We start from the raw sequence: 20,579 nt of genomic DNA, 5'->3' as shown, positions 1-20,579 counted from the left end.
AACTTACCAAGTTGTAAGAGCGTCTCTCTGGAGTAAGGAGGGCCAGAGGGGAGTATGCTAAAGTCGGTAGGAGCGAGACATGCAGCATAGCCGGCGCTAGGCGCTACCTTGGCGCGGACGGGCGCAGAAGGGCTTGCCTTAGGCGCGCCTTCGGCGCGCAAACGGCGCTCCCGCTGCGCTCGTCCGCTGCGCGTCCGAAATCTGCACATGATTTATGGATCTGTGGGAAGGGGCGGAAAGGGGGGGGGTGTGGCCTCAAAAAGGATCGTGGTCACGGCAAGAGCCGGAAATGGCGCCAAGAGTGTCCCGGTACTAGCAGCCGCGGCAACGCTAAATCCGCTGTGCGACGTAGTCTGGGCGATAGAAGTTTACCATCTACAGCTTTGAAGGGAACAGAGGGTGAGTAGTTAAAAAATACAGAGATAATGAACATTCAATTTTAAAAACGTACAGGAATCGTGCTCCCGGCTTTCCGCCTCAGGAGTATCAGTTAACCGAGGCCCTTAACCCTAAGCTGGTTAAAACAAATTTGTGTACAGCAGCGCAATGTATACTCTGCTACAGAACAATAGACACATGAAATAAAAAACAGTTTTTGTAAACAAGATGTTACAGATCTGTATTATCGTGAACCCACAGAAAATATTGTGTTTGAATGAAAACCCCACTTATCTGCTGTGGTGAGTGATAACGCCTTGCAAGAGGTGCTAATAAAAATTTATTAACGACACCAAGGAAACATTTGTATCACACAGGTCTACAAGTGGACAAAACCAATAATGTTTTTTAAATCTTTTTGTGCGTCTTTCTGGAATTTTCCAATACATTTTCTGCTCAAGGTATATATTAGCGAAGCTATTAAATTCTGACAGTGTGAGGTATAAATAATGTGGCTTCAAAGAGTGGCACTATATTTCCCCCCTCCGACAAACAAACATGCGTATGGTCCCATTATCTCAGCATCCTATTTAAAATGTAGGTGGTATGGGCATTTATCTGTGTTAGTAACTTGAGTCTTTTAACTTCAACCGTGTCAGTTACTGAGATGTCATGCGACATCACATTCTGGTTGGACTCAGCGCCAAAGATCATATGATGTCACTTTCCGTGATGTCATTGGGTCAAAGGTAGGAGATGTTGTGTCACTTCCGCTACCCCTGTCATTTTGGTGACATGACGCCCATGCCTAAAGGGAGGAACGGACCTTGAGAATGGGGGACCAGAGAGGAGGGGCCTCAGAAGAAGGGCCTATGCCTTTAAGTTGTCACTAAAGATTCCTGTGACATTCCTATGCTTCACAGGTTGCCTATGTGTGGAGTCTTCACGCCTGATGAGTGACACTTTGACACGTTACAGAGAGTTCGGATTCATAGTGAAGGAGGTGCAAGTCGGACCATTCACCGTTGAGTAAAAGGGTCAATCGAAACATGCCGAATGTTGGTAATTCTTTTTTTTTTTAAATTATATATTTTATTATTTTCTTTTATATAACCGTTATACAACTCACACAGACGTAGTTGGAAGTACATTTTATAAAAGTATATCAGTATTGCATATACATCACAACTAGTTACAGGTTAGTACAAATATTTCTGAATATATTCTTTGGTACAGGCAATCTGTTTATCAGCGGGTGTCTTGTGTTCCCCTTGGTGTCGTCGTATTTTCTTTATTTTGAGTTTGAGAATGACTCCCCGTAGTCATAATTCCGTAGTATTCCTGACATGGACCCCATATTTTATCAAACGTCCCTGGACACCTTCGTGCCATATGGTATGGTATTTTTTCTGCTGTCATATATACATCCATCACTTTTTTCCAATCCAGCAACATGGGTGGTGTTGGAACCCTCTAGTGTTTTGCTAGGAACCTTTTCCCCACTATTATTCCTAGGTTTGCAGAGAGTAGCTTGGTTCTGGTTAGATCTATTTCTGTGGGTATTCACAGAAGTAGGTACTTGGGGTCCATTGGTATTGATGTTCCTACTATGTGGCTAGGTTCTTGGGTGAGGGAGGTCCAGTATACGGTGTTTGTTCGCCAGTGCCTTAATGTATGGAAGTATGTTCCCATTTCCGTGTAACATCTAAGACAGTTTGGTGTAGCTGTCCTCTCGGATTTATGTAGCCGGGCCCTGTCATAATATGTTCTATGCAGGATTTTAAATTGTACCAGTCGGAGACGTGCTTTTATCGCTACCTCCCTGGGGTGCATCAGTGCTGCTTCGCTACCCTATATCTTCGAGGGGTCCTAGTTCTACCTCCCATTTCGTCCTTAACCCCTTGCGCGCTGCGCACATTCCCCCGCTATGCGGGCGAATTAATGAGTGGGCGGGGTTCTGACAGCCCCCTACCGTGCTCCGCACACGCCCACCGTGACATCGGACGGCTGGGGGCCGTCCGAAGCATGCAAGGGGTTAAGGTTACCAGTGTGTCTGGCTGATTATTGATCAGTGTTTTATATGTTCAGGAGATTGCCTTTTCATCTATTTCTCCCATGAGTAGGCTTCCCTCTAGCTGTGAATATTCACGCACTGTCTCAATTTCGATCTGTTGTGATTCCAGGCGTGAGTAATTTGTCGGTATTTGTGTTATTGTGTTTGAGATACTTCAAATTCTTTCTGTAGGAAGTCAAATGAAGCTAGGGTTCTCCTTCCAGGATGTCTCCTACTTTCGAGATCCCCAGTGTTTGAACCCTTGCAGTTTTGCGAATTCCTTAGTCGCGTTCCTACCCATAGTGGGGTCTCCCATGTTACCCGTGTATCCCAGAGCATTTATTTTTCTGCTTTTTTTCCAGGCCTCTATCACCACTTGTGGAGCCGGGAGTATTCTTTTGGTGTCCTCCCCCCATAGAGGTAATGAGTGTGGGATTGGGAACTGAATTGGGTTAGTTCACGTGCATATGTGGGATGGTTATTCAGGGCGTGCTCCCAGTCATTAATGATAATGAGTGTGCCGCCCATTAGTAGGCTCTGATGCTAGGAAGAGATGTAACTAAGTTATTTTGATTTCTTTACAATGTACCGAGCGCTACTCTCGGGGCTTTACCCTCCCAGAGGAACTCTCGGACCGCCCCCTCGATCTTGTGGAATACCTCGTCTGGCAGTTTCTGGTATGTGTTTTGGAATATGTAGATACGTTTTGGTAGCGTTATCATCCTATACATGACAACTCTGCCTAGGAGTGTCAGTGGGAGGGTTTTCCATCCGTCTGTCGTTCTGGAAGTCCGCCATCACCCTGTAAATGTTATGTTGCATGCTTATGTCTCTATCCAGGGCAATATACATGCCCAAGTATGTAAAGCCGTTTTGAGTTATTTTCAGGTTTCCTGGGACGTCTTCCTGATCTACCTCGTGTCCTGCTGTGTATGCACTGGATTTCTTCCCGTTTATCCTGTATCCCTCATGGATCCCGTATGTCTCAAAGGTTTTTAATATGCGGGGAAGAGTTTGCCGTGGGTTTGTATCATATAGAAGGATACCGTCTGCATAAAGGGATATCTTTTCATCCTCAGATATTGCCTCCTTCTCACGGAAACCTGTAATATGAGGATGTGCACGTACCATGAATGGAAGTGGTTCCAACGTTAACGCGAATTATAGTGGTGATAGCGGTCTTCCCAGTCTTGTGCCCCTTCCAATCTGAAATTCATCCGAAACTGCTCCGTTCACCCATACCCTGGTGCATGGTTTTGTGCATAATAACTTGAGCCGGGCTCGGTTGTGGGGCCCAAATCCATATCTCTAGAGAACCTACTTCAAGACGGGTCAATGAATGGCGTCAATTGCTTTTACAGCGTCTAGGGATACTATTAGATGTGGTGTGTCTCGTTGTCTTGTGGCCTCTAGCCAGTTGTTAAGACAACTAAGGTTGGGGCGGGTCGACCTTTTAGGCATGAAGCCAGTTTTGTCCATATGTATGAAAGTGGTTAGGACTTGTACCACTCTATTTGCCAATACTGTGGCTAGAATATTAGTCTCTATCTTTAGTAGAGAGATGGGGCGATACAAGCTGCAGGTCGTTTGTGGTTTATTTGGTTTATATATGACTGCTATCATAGCGTTCCTGAGATCAGGGTGTAATATGCCCTGCTCCTTTGCTTCAAGAAATGATATATGTGGGTGCGGGCTTAGTATGTTTCTGTTCCTTTTATAGAATTCCACGGGTATACCGTTTGGTCCTGGGGTTTTCCCTGCTTTCAAGCGCCCTATGGCTTCCTCTATCTCAGTCACAGTTATCTCCTCTTCTAATTTCTGTACTGCCTCTGTCGGGAGGGTTGGGGAGTGAGATTTGTGCCAGGTACAGATCTATCTGGTGAGTGTTCGCTAGGGGCCTTGCTTTGTAAGATGCTGTGTAGTAGTGGGTAAATTCATTCGCAATCTCTCGGGGTGTTGTGTATGTGTGGCCTGCTTCTGCCTCTATAGCTGTCACCCATCGGGCTTCTGCCTCGTTCTTGCCCAGCCAGGCTATCAGTTTCCCGGCTTTGTCTCCTGCATCATAGAGATGTTTATGAGAGGCTTGGAGCTCAGCTCTGGCTTTTTTCGATGGCAAGGCCTGATATTCGGTACGCAGGTTCATCATTTCGCGTAGTTGCTTGGGATTAGGGGGTGTCTAGGGAAGCTTCTAGCTGAAGGAGACGAGACTCTATGTCCGTTATGTCCTGTACTTCCTGCCTCTTTTTTTGTGGAATTATATTTTCTGCTCTGTCGTGGAGGACGGTCTAATATGCCTCCCAAAGTATTATGGTGGATTGTACTGATACGGTGTTTCCCTAAAAATATAGTTTTGTGGCTGCTCTAATCTTTCTTGCCTCTTTTTCGTCTCTTAGTTCCCATGCGTTTAATGTTTGGCCTTAGTTTCGTGTCTGCTGCCCCACAGTGAGCCACTTTGGGGAGTGGTCAGAGAGGCCCCTGGGTAGGTTTACCGCCTTTTCTTTCTTTTTTATTTCTCCTGCTGGGGCAAATATATAACCCACCCCACCCCCATCACCTCCCACACACTTTCCCCCATATGTCAACATGGCAACTGTGTTGCACGTAGCTCTGAGAGGTTTGTCGCCCACCCCACCCTCTTAATTCCCCTTTGGCCCCACTATTGTTCTACATAACTATCAACAAACACAAATACGTATTAAATTGGGGGTCGTGGCTCCGGACTGTTCCTGTACTCAAATATCAATTGAATTGGTTTGTCTTACTTGCCTCTTTCCAGCCTACCATAACTGATGTTAATGTCCTCCCTCTGCAGAGTCTAGCTTACATGCTTTATCCAGCATTTCTTCATATGGGTTTTCCCGTGTTTATTATCGTCGTCATCAGTGGGTGTTCTGGTTCCGAGTTCGTTGAATTACCAGAGCGTGGATCTGTTTCGTTTTCGTCTTCAGCTCCTGATCTAGGCGTCTTAGGGTCTTGGCTGTAGAGAGTTCTTCTTGTGTCAACAGACATTCTGGTTCTTGAGGTCGTTTTTCAGACTGTGTGGATTTCCATTGCTTCATAAGTACCAGGGATCTCTTGCAATGTTTTTCCCTATGCCATTGTTTGGACGCCAATGCTGGCTGCCAGCTGGTTACTGGGGATCTCCTGATATCTTTATCGGGTCGGAGCTCCTCTATCCATGACCATGCCTCTGCCGGGGAGTGGAAGAACAGAGCATTCTGGTTGTAAAGGACCTTGAGTTTAGCTGGGAATATGAGCATATGTTGTATGTTCAGTGCTCTGAGTTTGGTCTTTACCGCATCAAAGGTGCGTCGTTGGGATTGCACATCCCTCAAATAGTCTGGAAAAATCATTATTTTGACCTGTTCGTGTTTGAGTTCTCCTAGTTTCCTTGCTTCTCTCAGGATCAAGTCTGTTTCCTGGAATATCAGGAACTTTGCAATGAGGGGACGGGGCGGAGTACCCACGGGGGTTTGCATTGGGTGCCCTATGTGCTCTCTTTATTATAAAGCATGCTGAGAAGCCCGCAGCTGGAAACGTGGTTTGCAGCCAGTTTTACAGAAATTCTCCTGTGTCGATCCCTCCACCCCCTCGGGAAATCCCACAAAGCGTAGGTTGTTCATCCTTGCACGATTTTCGGTATCGTCCACTCTCCACACCATCTCCTTCATCGTGGCTTTGAGTTCTGAGACGTCTTTCTGCATGTTATGATTCAGATCTTCCACTTCTGAAATGTTGTTTTCTGCTTGCATTACCCATTCCACTACTTGATGTAGATCTCGGCGCAGAAGGGTAACTTCTTCACGCACTTCCCTATTTTCCCCTCTAGGGGGGCTCTAGCTGCATGGATTACTTGCAGGAGCATTGGTGTGTTAGGTATTGGGGGGCCCAACCTCTTGGTCTACCAGTGGGACTGTTGTTTTCATAAACTTGTCCAGTTTACTCTGTCCTTGCGGATTGGGTTCTTTGTCCCTAGCCATGGTTTGAATTTCTTTGGCGTGTCGTTTAGGGGTAGCCGTGTCTTCTTTTAGTCTCAATGATTACTCTTCCTTGGGTTTCTTCCGTCTTTCGCTCCTCTTATTCAAGCCAGTTCAGGGTGCATGAGACAATGGGGACCTGTTCAGTTCCTGTTTAATTCTTCTTTTTCTTCCTCCTCATGGGAGGGGGGCCGGCTATCTTCTTATTCTGTGGGTGAATGCCCCTAGGGCAGGGTGGTCATAACCATAATCCCTGTGGGGAGACCTGTTATGTCAGGGTGCGCTTTCCTTAAAGCCTTCCCCCCGCCTCACAGGGGTTTCGTACCCCTAATGGTCACTGTCTTATCTCCAAAGGGCCTATTGATTGTATTGTTGCTGGCCCCCTCACCCGGCTCACCTGGTTGCCCGCTCAGCCGTGGGTAGAAGGTCCACGATACCTCAATTTCTGTGTCACTTCTGCCTGTTCCAGGGCCTTCTCCATTCCAATTCTAAGTTGAGGTGAGGGGGGCGGGACCCTATTGTAGCCTGGGTCTCCTCCTGTTGGTCTCAGGGCTGAACAGAGGAGTGTCCTCTCATTTGTCGGTGGGGGGATGGCCTGCAACAGCCCACTCGGTGTCCCTGCTGTCTGCTACTCAGCATGCAGGAGTTCCAGGCCACTGAGGACCTCCCTCGTCTACTGGAGAGGGTTGTCGAACTGTCGGCCCAGTCCCCGTCTTCACCCCCTTGGAAGCACACTCAAGCGTGATATGCGGGGGGCGGGGGTGGGGAGATGCCTCCCTCCCGACTAGGCGGGGAAACAGGAGATGCCAGGCAGGGGCCACATTTGGGCGCGAGGCAAGATCGGCCCTCACTTCCTGCACAAGCCGCACCTGCCTAATGCCGGCCGCCTCTGAACAGACGGGAGTCACCGCGGCGCTAGCCTATGCCTGCCCCCCCACGGCTCACTTGCCTTACTGTCTTCAACTTCAACTCGTCTCAGCCAGCACCGCACCTTCCAGATGTCCTCGCCTCCACCTCAGATCCCCAACCACTTGGGGCAATGTGGGCTCTAATCCAGAATCCCGGAGGTGCCGGAAGAAGGTAGGGGGAAGCCGCAGACAAGTCGAGGGCAGTGCCCAGGCGAAGACGTTCAGGCCAAGTCCCCCGGATATTAAAAGGCCACGTCTGGCGGGGACCGGAGGTATATGTGGGGGGGGGGAAAGGCAGATCTTCTAGTTTCTGTTGTCGGCATAGGTTTAAACTGGAGAGGTGTGTTGGGGGCAACTTCTGGTCTTTAACGTCAGCTTATGTCCGGGTCAGAAGGATATGTGGCTCACGCCCTCTGCATGGTGTTTTCGGATGGAGCCTCCATCAGTGAGCCACTCGATGTCTGGGCTCCAGATCTGGTCGTCTGTTGGTCTTGGGTTGCTCATCACCCCTCCTTCGTTTCGGGGCGTTCAGCAAGTCAGGTCAACCACTTTGCCTGGCTCATCTCCCCACATCGCCGCGGCACTCCAGCCGCACCTGTGCTCAGCCGTTGCTCCGAGGCCACCTGTTTCCGGCTCTGTTTATCACCAATATTTGGCTCAGCAGGCACCAGGAGTTAGCGTCATGTTTTCCACTCTGGTCTGATTTTCTGGATGGGCGCGGGAGGTATGGATCTGTGCTGGATTTGTTGGTAGGCTGGCGGAGCCCTCGTTCAGAGCTGCTACTCCGCCATGTTGATGGCCACGCCCCCAATGTTGGTAATTCTTGACACTGTGAGGGCATTCTTACCACATGGTGCAAAGTCTGCAATGGCATGAAGTTTGCCATTCATAATCAATGCACTCAGTTACTCGATCATTCATCCATGCACTCCCACATCTCTCTTTTTGTTCACAGTGTAAAATTCCTCCATTTATCCATAAACACACATTCTCACCAACTAGGAGGAAACTGAGATAGTAAAGAAAGTCATCAAATTGTGAGCAAGGGGCAGGCAAAAAACCCACTCTAAAGTCCTAGTTTAGATCTTGGCAGATGGGTTACTCTTTCACAATAGTGACGAATATACAGTCCCCCTAAATATAAATCCCATTATATCCTATGGGATTTATATTTCGGTGTGACGGAGTAAACCATTTGCCACGATCTAAATCAGGCCTTAAGTCTGTATTGGATGCAATAGGGCCATCTGTCAACAGACAGCGACGTCTGAATGAAGGTGAAATCCAAAAACTGAGTGAGAATGAAAAGAGGTCCCAGATTTTTTCAGTATCTTTTCTGCTGGGACTCTGGGGAGTGAGTGAGAGACTGAGAGGATGTGACACTGCAATCTTCAGCCCTTCCATCTTCTCTCCTCTCGACTGGCGTCTCCAGGTGATACTCATAAATGTGGCAAAAATGCAGCAATCTGTACCTCAGGTTTGCAACCAACTTCTATTACCCCATTGGTTGCTTGCAAATACTCATGTGCATCCACATGACCCACGCATACAGAGTGGGCTCCCATTGGCTATTTGAATAAATGGGACCCTACATTGCCCTTTGTGAAGTCACACAATGGACTCCTACCACTAATCACCCCCAAAGGGAAGGTGTGTAAAACTAGAGTTGCAGAACCAAAAGTACTTTCTCTCTAGTCTTGAGACAAAACATTTGTGGAGCCACGGCTGTTTGCTTATGTGCAGGGTGAGTCAGAGACTTCAAAAGGGCTCATTTTAATTATAGTGTATCAGGTGAGTTTATTACTAAATATAAAAAAATAGAACACACAAGTATTGCTGTTCTCTCTAGCATATTAACATGATTTTCAGCACTTCATGGTTAGAGTGAGTAGTCAGGCCATGTGCGCTTTGGGCCACAGCTGTGTGGAGAAATCACCCAATGTTAAGACTCCCTCTACAAACTATGAAACTGTCAAGTACCCTCGACTGACGATGTTGTTTCTCCACAGTATTTCTGCAGCAGTAAGGTCCTGCACATAAATACAAGCAAAGTGAGTCCAGAAAATAAGCACTGTGCCATGTAACCTACATATGTTGACATATTGTTGCACTTGAGACCCTACCTACTGTCCAATCATACTATATCTGCTCCCCAACATTTACTCCCCATTATGGGTTATTAGCTTTTGAAATTCTGTCCTGTGGTTGGTCAACACCATAAGTCCTTGAAGACTGTTTTTCCCATTGAGTGTATTGTGGAGGTGAAACTGAATGTTGGGTACTTACCACATGTCTGAGTGACAATGATGCAGAGCTCAACTGCCTCTGCCAAGCCCTGGTGGACTGGGCTTGACCTATGTGTTCACAACCTTTTCACTGATTATTACTTCTACATGACTTGCCTGTAATGTTGTTTTGTTTCTTGGAAATATAAATATATGTTAAGAAACAAAAATAAACAACCATAACTGCGTATTCATGGGCCATGGTCAACCGCTGAGAAAGATGGCTGCACAGTGGGGCGGCTCCGTCTAAACTCACCGGTTCGAACATAAATCCGCTTACTGATCCGTGAATACTGGTGCTACAATTACTCCCTCATGTGCCGCAGCCTGCAGGGAACGATTCGAGCTGGGAACCGGACAGCACAGACAGGTGGTGGTGGAGAACGGCTTGCCTGCGTGGTGACTCCGGCGGCGCAGCGTAAATGCTGGGAGAGAGCGCTCTGAGCCCTGCCGCTGCCGCGGTGATCAGAGCCGCGGCTGGAAGTGAATGAAACAGCCAGCGACCCAGGAAACTCCGCAAAGGGTGAGTGCAATCCACTCTGGTGGGAGACAACCTTGGCGGGTGTGCCGGTGGGAATCAACAGACGGGCAGCAAGCTGAAGTCGGGGAACAGCCCTAAAGAGGACAGGGCTTCGCGAGCATACCGCAGAGACTAGCGGCGTCGGGCTGTTTCGTCTGCCATGCCCGTGTCCACTTTGAAAACCCAATGGAGTATTCTGCCTGGATTGGAATCGCCCATGAGTTGAGGGGAAAGGAGAAGACAGGTCACAAGAATTGAGGGAGTGTCAGCAGGTCCCTGCTGCTCGGGCGCTCTGAAGAGACGTGAGCCTGGCTGTCCTTGCCGGCACACGGGCTACCCTGAAATGAGCTTCACAGCCATGAGGCCATAAACGTTTGCGTTATGGGCTGAGACTTTGCAGCCATCTGATTTGGGGAAAATACAGGACTTGGTCTCGACCTGTGGGTGCAGAGATGGACCGTGACTGTATCAGTAACTGTGCCTATTCGACTCCACTACATCCATCTAGTACTGCACTTGTTGTACAAGCCAGTATAGACCCGAACTTCTTACATTTGCGGGCAGCACGAAGGCAGTGAAAGCACAAGCAGCTCCAGCGGCCCAAAAGCTGAAGAGAAAGTCATACATATACAGCGCCACCTTGGGGACTCAACTGCAGAGGCGGCGTCAGCTGCATTAGTAGACAGGGGACAGGTGGAGATCCTGAAAACACGTGTTGCTGCCTCCTTTATAGTGGCCTATGTGACTCTCGGCCCCCCCCTGGTGCCACAAGCGACGATGCCCAGAGGAGATTGGGTAATCAGACAATCCGGGCAGGACTAGACAGAAACCGTGCACCGGAATAGGGCGTACCGACATGAGGCAGTGAATAAAGACAGAAGCGGCGGAGAGGTGGGCTAACCGCACCCGCACCCGCAGGAGTGGCAAAGGTACCCTGGTGAACCTCAACAAATACAGCAAGGGGACTCCTTTGGCCAATATAGTTTGTCCACCTAACAGCACATACGTCCTCATCATGGCTGGAGGCCGCAATGCCAAGTCCACCATGCAGGCTAAATTAGACAAATATGCTTGGAGCAAGAGCGCGGGCGCTAAAGAAAAAGAACTCGACGACGAGCCTGAGAAGAGGCAGGAAGTAACCGAAGAGCCGAAATTAACCCTTCACGATATAATGTCAGCCATTACGACAGTCAGGACGTCACTGGAGTCCAGAATTGACAATGTCTCTACAGAAGTATCGTTGATAAAAGCTGACATGAGTTCAATGAACACTAGACTCAAAGAGGTTGAGTCAACCACAAGCTCCCTGCCAAAGACGCATCCACCCTCCAACAAGCGGTAAGTGACCTAACACCACGCTATGATAGGATGGAAGCTCAGCTGGATGAGTATGAGGGGCGTTCCAGACGCAACAACGTGCGTATTCTTGGTGTGCCCGAGAAAGCGGAAGGACAGGCAACAGACTTCTACGTGGAAGACAATGTCACGAAATACCTAAAGCCATCAAGATTGTCAAAGTTCTTTTTGATTGAGCGGGTGCACAGAGTGCCTAAGGGCAGACCAAAACCCTGTGCTCTGCGGAGACCCATCTCGCACATCACCCCCAATTGAGCTTGACAACAGTAAGGTGTCCTTCTTCCCGGACTTCACCCTAAAGGTACAGCGACAGCGACTAAAATTTCTCGAATTAAAAAAAGCCTTGCGCGATAAGGATATTAAATATGCGATGCTCTTCTGGGCCAAGCTACGAGTGGAATCGAAGTGAAAGGCCTGGTTCTTCGCTACTCCGGAAGAAGCATGGGACCGGCTCGACGGCTCCACACGGCGGGAAAGAGGGGTCACCAAGGCCAACGAGATAGACCAGGGAAACCGCAAGTAGAACACAGAGCAAGATCCTCCACAGAAGAACGGGCACTGATTGAAGGCAACAAAGAGGACTAGTCAAGAATCTTTACTTCTTTCAGAGACTTACGCTGACTCTTACAGAGAGCCCTACACGAACTTGAATCCGGTTGGCGCGCCTTTGAGAGGAAGGTGAGGTGTAACGGGCTACTGGCTGCGAGGGGCAGGAGACGAGTCGATTTACAGTAAGATGGAGCAAATGGAGAAACTAAGACACTAAACCAGTATTCACATAAAGTTATTGTTAAACGGACGTGGAGTTGACACACGCACCACAAGTTAAAGGGGTGGGCGATAGGCACTCTGCAAGTTTGGGGTGGCGGGAGGTTCCGATATCGCCATGCAGGGAGGGGGGAAGTTTTATGAAAAGGGAGAGGTGGGTTTCCAAATATCGACAATTTCCGGCAAGCAACATGTTGCACGCCCAAATGATTGCTCAACTTTCATTGATGAGAGGGAGCGGGTTGGGGAATGTGAAGTTAGGAAAATGGACAGTTTGGACAAGTTACGCACTACACGAAAAGCAGAAGTTAGCACAATCCACGCATTGGGAATGTTGAGACTGACAACTGGTAGGCTGAGATGGACGAAAGGTCCCCCACACAGATTCGAGGTGGGTGGAGGTCCTCCCTCGATGACACAGATCACCAATTTGCGCGCACATGGCTACAGCATCGAAACAGGGACTTAAATTGTTATCCTGGAATATGAATGGGTTAGGGGATAAGATTAAAAGAAGAGTTGTGCTGCAATATATAAAACATCATTCCCCTGATGTGATTCTACTCTAGGAGACCCACTTATTAAGCAGTGCCTGTAAAGCACTGACGGGATGGGGGTTTAAGCTTGTAGGGCACTCAGCGCTTGGCTCAGGCTCCTGGGGGGTTGGAATAATGACTCGTAAGACATTCCAGATGACAACTGAGCGCATATGGACAGATAACTTGGGTCGATATGTGGCAGTCTCCGGGATGTGGGAGAGACGGGCTTAAACTTGGTATCCGTTTATCTACCGCCAGGCCTTCAGCCCCCAGCACTCAGAGACCTTGGTGATCTCCTGCTCACCTTACCAGAGGGTAGACTCCTAATTGAAGGCGATTTTAATTCAATAGTCTCGGATTCCTTATATAGATGGCTCCCGAAAACGCTACCTCCTGCTCGCACACAAATTCACAATTTTATGGAGGCCATGGGCCTAGTAGAAGACTGAAGGATGCTCCACTCCGGGGGACAGCAGTACACATATTACTCTGGGGCTCACCGCAGTATGTCCAGAATTGACTACATCATAACGCTAGTGGACCAGCTAGAGACCATCAAAGAAGTGCGCCACCTTGCCAGAGGTATATCAGATCACTCACTCGTATGGGCCCAAATTGAGGTGGGAGAACCCAGAATTGTCAGAGTAGCACCTATTAATTCGTGGTCTCTGAAAAATCCTCAAATAAAGGAGAAAATTGTACAAGACACAGAATTATACTTTCAGGAAAACGAACATTCGGTGGAATCGGCTCAGACATTATGGGAAGCCTATAAGGTTATAATTCGAGGAACCGCTATCTCTCAAATAGCTGGGTTTAGAAGACAAAAGCAGGAAGAATTAGTGGGTCTAGAAATAGATATACTGGAACTAGAAGGGAAGCTCCAAGATACAAACTTTGACGAGACATTAAAGACAAAAGAGTATTCAGCAGTGGCCACTGAGGCGGCCAAGACATTGCACCGGGCAACGCTCAGCAAGATCTATGATGTCGGGGATAAAGCTGGAAAACTGCTGGCCTGGTTGGACCCTAGGAAACAAGCAAGTAGTGTAGTGGTAGAGCTCGAATTGGTGTCCGGGAGAGAGACTCACTGAACCACAGGAGATTGCAGATGCCTTTGGTACCTATTATCGTGGTATATATAAGTCTCAGACGCCATATACCGAGGAGGACATGCACTCCTTTTTGGGGAATATATCCCTGCCTGCTCTCTCTGAGGGAGATTGGGCAGAACTTGACAAGGAGCTGACCATTACAGAGGTAGAGAAAGCCTTACACTACTTACGGGTGGGAAAGGCGTCGGGCCCAAATGGCTTGCCCATCGAAATGTACAAGTTAACCTCGAGTAAGATCGCACCCTATCTCACTGGAATGTTTCAGGAGAGTAGAGAAGCAGGATCGCTTCCCATCAACCAGAGGTTGTCGACGATTGTGGTAATTCACAAGAGTGACAAACCCACGAATCTGTGCTCGTCTTACAGGCCAATATTGCTGCTCAATGCAGAAGCCAAGATACTGGCGAAAGTCCTAGCCACTCGCTTACTAAGCGTCATAATGCAACTGGTACATCCAGACCAATCGGGCTTTATGCCTGCTAGGAACACTTCTCTAAATTTGTGGAGACTGCAGGGAGTGCTAGACCGAGCCACCACGATTGCTGAAGACACTGTGGTGGTATCTCTGGACGCGGCCATGGCGTTTGATACAACAGAATGGTCCTACATGTTTGCAGTATTAAAGAAGCTAGGGTTCGGCCCAGGCTACTTGGGGTGGGTCCGCCTCCTTTACTCCACACTGCTTTTCCAAATAGTAGTCAATAATAAAAAGTGTCCCGTCTTCGAACTTGGCAGGGGTACCAGGCTGGGCTGTCCCCTCTCCCCACTGTTCTTCGCTCTAGTGCTCAAACCATTGGCGAAGTGGATACGGAAGGACCCCGTCATTAGAGGGCTAAAATGGACAGAGGGCTGGGAGGACTGTATTTCGTTATATGCCGATGACATTCTATTGTATTAAGCATCCCCTCGGCCTCCCTAAATAGAGTGCTCCACAAATTATCATGGTATTTGGAAGATTTGCAGGCTACACGATAAATTGGTCCAAATCGATCTTCTATGTCCTTAGTGGAGGGATGCCGTCCCTGTCCAGAGGCTTCCTCATAGCAAAAGCAGTGAAGGGGTTTAAATATTTGTGGATCCGAGTCTCTAAAGACCCGACTCAATTTCATGAGCATAATCTTCTACCCCCGTTGCAGAGACTCAAAAGTGATGTTCAGCACTGGAGATCGCTTCCATTGCGCCTACTGTGGTGTGCAGCCTTATTTAAAATGATGTCCCTCCCACGGTATTTGTATGTTTTACAGAACACGCTGCACCCAGTGGGAGCTGATTACTTTGGAACCATAGATGGAGCCATGAGAGAACTCCTGTGGGATGGCAAACCACCTCGAATAGCTATACAAAAACTTACATTGGGGTGGTATGATGAGGGAATTGGCCTCCCAGACATTAAGAAATATTACTGGGCGGCACAATTAACAGCTATAAATCAGTGCACAGGGAGATCCCGGAATTAAAATGGACAGGTGGCTACTCCCGGGAGGGAGTTTTGCAGGGGCACTATACACTAACACAGCCAGTAAGAAATTGTCGGGCCCACTGGACACACGATCCAAGTGTGGCGGGTGGCTACTCTGAGCATGGGATGGAAGGGTAAGATCATACTGGCCACCCCACTCTGGGATACCGACCTTCTTGGTAACCTGCGATACACCCGAGGATTTGACCGCTAGAACTTAATAGGGATCTCTAGGGTTGGGGATCTATGGAAGACAGGAAAAAATGTTCTCTTTGCCCAATTACAAGTGGAGTATGAATTGGCCAGTTCCGAGTATTTAAGGTATCTGCAGATCCGACATGCGCTACTCGCGGCGATATCACAGGGGGAGATGCCGCCAGACTCCACCCCACTGGAAGATGGAGTCCTGGACGGGGATCGCCCAGAAAAAGCCATATCACTAATATATAAAAAACTCGTCAACAACATGACAGACCCTCTTATTCGATTACGGGCCAAGTGGGACTATGATTTCGCTGGCCTGGAGGATGACGAATGGCTTGAAGCCTTGGCCTCCCCTAAGGAAACTGCTATATGTACCAGGCTTAGGCTCGTGCAGCTGAAAATAATCCATCGAATAGACCCAGCGGGACCTATGTTAGTAAAGATGGGTTATAGGGAGGAGGCAGGATGCATGAGGGGAAGTGGTCAAGAGGGCACTTTTATACATACACTTTGGGAATGTACAGTAATCCAGAGATACTGATTGTCCTTATAGAAATGTATGGAACGTGTAATGGGCTGCACAATCGACTGTAACATTAAACTATATCTCCTAAATATCTGGGGCCCCACGAACCTACGTACCAAAGAAAGGACATTGGTGACACTTGGGTTGGCAATAGCCAAGAGAAATATCGCTAGACGGTGGAGGGCGAAGGAACCGCCAGTGCCGGCCGAATGGAGAAAGGACATGGACTGGTGTATGGTAACAGAGAAAACTGTGAATGAGTCTCGGGGATGCCCCACCAAATGGACACAGATTTGGGGAAAGTGGAATGACTACAGGGGAGGGATATGTGATCCCCGGGAGCAAGGGCGGGATGCTGCTAGGGGAAGGCCGAGTGCTGGCGGTCCCAATGGAAATGGTTTGTAACATTTAAGTAATCTCAGATGCATTGTGAAGCTCATGCCAGAACAAAACCAAGTGAATGTAAGTTTAAAATTGACTACTGTGTATGCTATTTGTCTCAAATAAAAAAAAGTTTCTTAAAAAAAAAAAAAGAACTGCGTATTCAGCTATTCAGATAAATACTTACCAAGTTGGCATCCCACGTTCCACATCTCCTGGGGATTGTAGTTGGAGGAGTCAGTCCTCAGGCCACTTGGGTAGATCCGAGAGAGTAACCGGGAGTTATAGAGGACAAACTCGTTCCCTGTGAGAAGACAGAGGTGGTGAGACAGTGTGTTCTTCCTAATGATTGGGGTCTAGGAATATCCCCACCATGCCACAAGCCTCTCCCCTGCCCACTGGAGAGAATTCTTGCTATCAAAAACACCCCCTAGATGAGGGGCAGGCAGGGGATTCAAAAGGAATTTGTATGGTAGCAGGACTCAGAAAGTTAGGGAATGATAGGAGGGGTCTGCGGAACTACCTTAAAGCACATATATTCATACAGTGTTCATGGTGGCAGTTTAAGTCTCCGGTTATTTATCTAAAGCCCAGATAGAAAAACCAACTGGCTCTCACACTCAATGCTACAAACTGGATTGCAGTCTTATTAGTCTTATTACTGTCAAACATCAAAGATCCTTTAAACCTTAAGGTGGTCTTATTACTGTCAAACCACAAAGACCCTGTAAACGTTAGTGGAGTCGTAATACTGCCAAACATCAACGGTCCTGTAAACTTTAATGGAGTCTTTTACTGCCAAATCTCAGAGACCCAGTAACCTTTAATGAAGCCACACTACTATCAAACCCCAAAGACCGTACAACAATTTGAGGCTTACTACTACCAATCCACAAACCCTCTTTAAACTTTAATGAAGTCCTATTACTGCCAAACATCAGAGGTCCTGTAAACTTTAATGGAGTATTTTTACCACCAAATCTCAAAGACCTTATAAACATTAATAACGTTTTACTACTGTCAAACCTCAATGACTCAGTAAACCGTAATACAGTCTTATTGCTGCCAAACCTCAAAGATCCTGTACATTTTAATGGAGTCTATCACTGCCAAACCTCAAAGACCCAATAAGCTTTACTGGAGCCATACTGCTAACAAACCCCAAAGACCCTGTAACAATGGAAGTCTTATTTACTACCAAACCGCAAGCATCTTCTAAACTTTGATGGAGTCCTACTACGGCCAAACCTCAAAGACCCAGTAAACTTTAATGAAGATGCACTACTTTCAAACCCCAAAGACCCTGTAACAAATAGAGTCTTACTATTATCAAACCGGCATAACCCTGTAAACTTTAGACAGAGACTTATTACGGCACAAAATTAAAGACACTGTAAACTTTAATGACATCTGATTACTGGCAAACCTCAAAGACCCTGTAACTGTTATAGGAACCTTATTACTAACTAGCCTGAAAGACCATGTGACATTTAATGAAGTCTCATTACTGCTATACCTGAAAGACCCAGTAAACTTTAATGGAGTCTTCCTACTTATTACCTGTTGGAAATGCCATTCTTTTCGTGGTATTCCCTCAGATTTTTGCTTTGACAGTTTTCTTTGGCAGTAGAACTCTTTGCACTTTACCCCTGCTGACTGGGGGTAAAGTGTTGTGCTCCCCCTTTAAATTGGTTTTAACTGCAAATTTTACTTCTGAAATGACTAAACCTTACTTTAAAATATTTATAAATCAACCCTAAATAGACCTTGTTACCCATATGGCAGGGTTCTTGGTATTTAACTGCAAGACATGTAAAACGTTAATGTTGAAGATGTCATTGCAGTAAAAAAGCCCTTAAAGCTGTTTTCGCCGGAGCAGGGTTGGCTGTCCCATAGTAAAGCATTGTAAAACAATATTATGGCTAATAAATGTTATCTCTACCCAGGAAGCCACTATAAATTGAATTGTTGGACTCCTTGAGATATTTTTGTGCCCAATTCACTTATGAAGTTGGATTTGTAATAAATATTTTAGAAATATGAGGCGTGGCTAATATCCAGGCCTCCACCCTTGTTTTGGTTGCTAAGCCTGACTGGTCTCCATCCCAATGGGCCTCTTGCTGACATCACAGAGAGATCCTGATGAAGTGTTAAGACCTGTTTGACAGGTCTGCTGGATGTACATGTAATATTTGAGGTGCACTTTAACCCCTTCAGTGCCCATGACGAGCTGGACTCGTCATGGGCTGCGGTGGCGCTGTGCCCATGACGAGTCCAGCTCGTCATGAACTCCGCCCGCTAATGGAAGGCGCGGCACTGGGCGGGGAAAGGGGCGGGCATGCAAGGGGTTAAAGCAGGGGATAAGAATGACAAAACAATTTCTGTGTATCCACTGTCTGCTACCAGACTATTGCATCTGAGATGTTTGGAGTACAGGGACTGCCTAATTTGTAGTGTTAGGATTAGGAGAACCCTAGGATTACCACAGCACACTCCCCACACACTTTTAGCCCTCAGAGGACACTTTGGCCATCTTAAAAATTCCCAATGTGGGTAGGGTTAGCTCCAGGAACCTTTACCCCATCAGTTAGGTTGTCCCCATGGGTCATTCCAGTCACACCCCGGTTTGCCTCTAATGTCTGTTCCACATGGTTCTCATTGTTTTCTAGTTGGGTAGGTGCCATATACTCTGCTATGCACTTTATAACTATTTTCTAGTTGGGAAGATGCAACTGTTTCTCGATTTATTTACCTAAGTGCTAATGCAAACAGGCAGTGCTGATTACTTAAAGGCCTCTGTTTACAGCTGACCTCAAGATTGCCTGATACTTGTCTGTTGTTTATTTGTTTAACTGCTGTAAAAGGTGGTGCTGACTACTTAAAAGCCTCGTTATCCTGCTGAAGGTCACCTGGTAGGCTTGTTGTAGTTTTATTTGTTGTAACCTAATTAGGGGCCTCCACTCCCAGCTACAGTTTCCTGCCAGACACAGCCTTCTAATTGACAGGAAACACTCAATAATCACCAGGAAGGCTCCAGTGTTCAATATGTTTGTTTACTCAACATTCAATTTCCTGCCTCAGTTTCCCACCAGAGATAGCATTTGAATTGAAAGGAAACACTCAGTAATCTTCTAGAAGGCGCCAGATATACTCTTGTATGACAGGCTATAAACACAGCTTCCAAACTTAGTCCCCTGCTTGGCCTTGTCGATCTGTCTTGAGAGAGCTGTGTCCTGTCTGTTCCGGCCTTGAGTTCCCGAGCCCTGCCGCCTGCAACAGGAATAATGTGGACATCTTCCCCTGGAAGCTGGGGGAAAGCAACCCCTCTTGGTAATCTGTCCCTTCGAGAAAGCTACCAACAATCTTGAACCCTGAAACCTCCTCGATCAGACAGCGCCGCTGTGTCCCCACCGTCTATCTATTCATCATTTAACGCTCCACCTCTTTTCGGCCCATTATATGGACATCAGGTTATTGCACTAACCTGGCTCTTGTAGTTTTAGTACTATTTTTTTCTTCAAGGACACTTTGATTTGAAGAGGTAAGCCGTGGCTAAAGGAAAAGGACTAATTGCGTGAAGTATTCATCGCAGGAGTCGGTGCTCAAGGGCCCTTCACATGGAGTCAAATTTCTTATAGTAATTCTTGTTTGTTATGTTTCATTAAAGACTCCCATCTCAGGCTGCCTGTAAATTATCCAAGTATTATTGTCTGAAATGATTGTGTTCTTGTTGCAGAGTATCTCTCCGTACCTCCCCTGACTGGAAGACTCTTGCTAAACCCCTTCCTCCCAAGGGTTAGTCACCGGTATCATTCATCTCTTCTGATACTAAAGCTTCCCCTCAAGGGGAAGTGGTGGAATATCTTTGCTTCTGGATAAGCCCTTGGAAGTGAGGTGGGTGGCCCTAGATGTGACACTTCTCAATAACTTGTGCAAGGCATAACTGTGGCATCTCCATGCACCCACTCCAGAACACTCATGGAAGATCAGAAGAGGACTTAAGCTGCTGTCTGATACCCGAGAAGAGCCAGGAAGACTGGATCAGCACTCCCTCTTGTACCCTAGTCAAACAAGTGGACTCCAAGGGTCATAAGACTGACCTTCTGTTAA

At 47.3% G+C, this 20,579-nt stretch overlaps 1 protein-coding gene across 1 annotated transcript in view; it reads right to left on the bottom strand.

Moving 5' to 3' along the window:
- Nucleotides 1-20,579, bottom strand: part of PLCD4 (phospholipase C delta 4) — a 514,626-nt gene that overhangs the window by 60,530 nt on the left and 433,517 nt on the right. Inside the window, exon 13 of the mRNA XM_085650039.1 lies at nt 16,657-16,773. Within this exon, the coding sequence (XP_085506165.1) occupies nt 16,657-16,773 (117 nt within the window). The remainder of the gene's footprint in view (nt 1-16,656; nt 16,774-20,579) is intronic.

This window comes from Triturus cristatus, chromosome 3_2, assembly GCF_964204655.1.
Source record: "Triturus cristatus chromosome 3_2, aTriCri1.1, whole genome shotgun sequence".
Taxonomy (NCBI): domain Eukaryota; kingdom Metazoa; phylum Chordata; class Amphibia; order Caudata; family Salamandridae; genus Triturus; species Triturus cristatus.
This window is presented reverse-complemented; position numbering and strand designations above follow the sequence as displayed.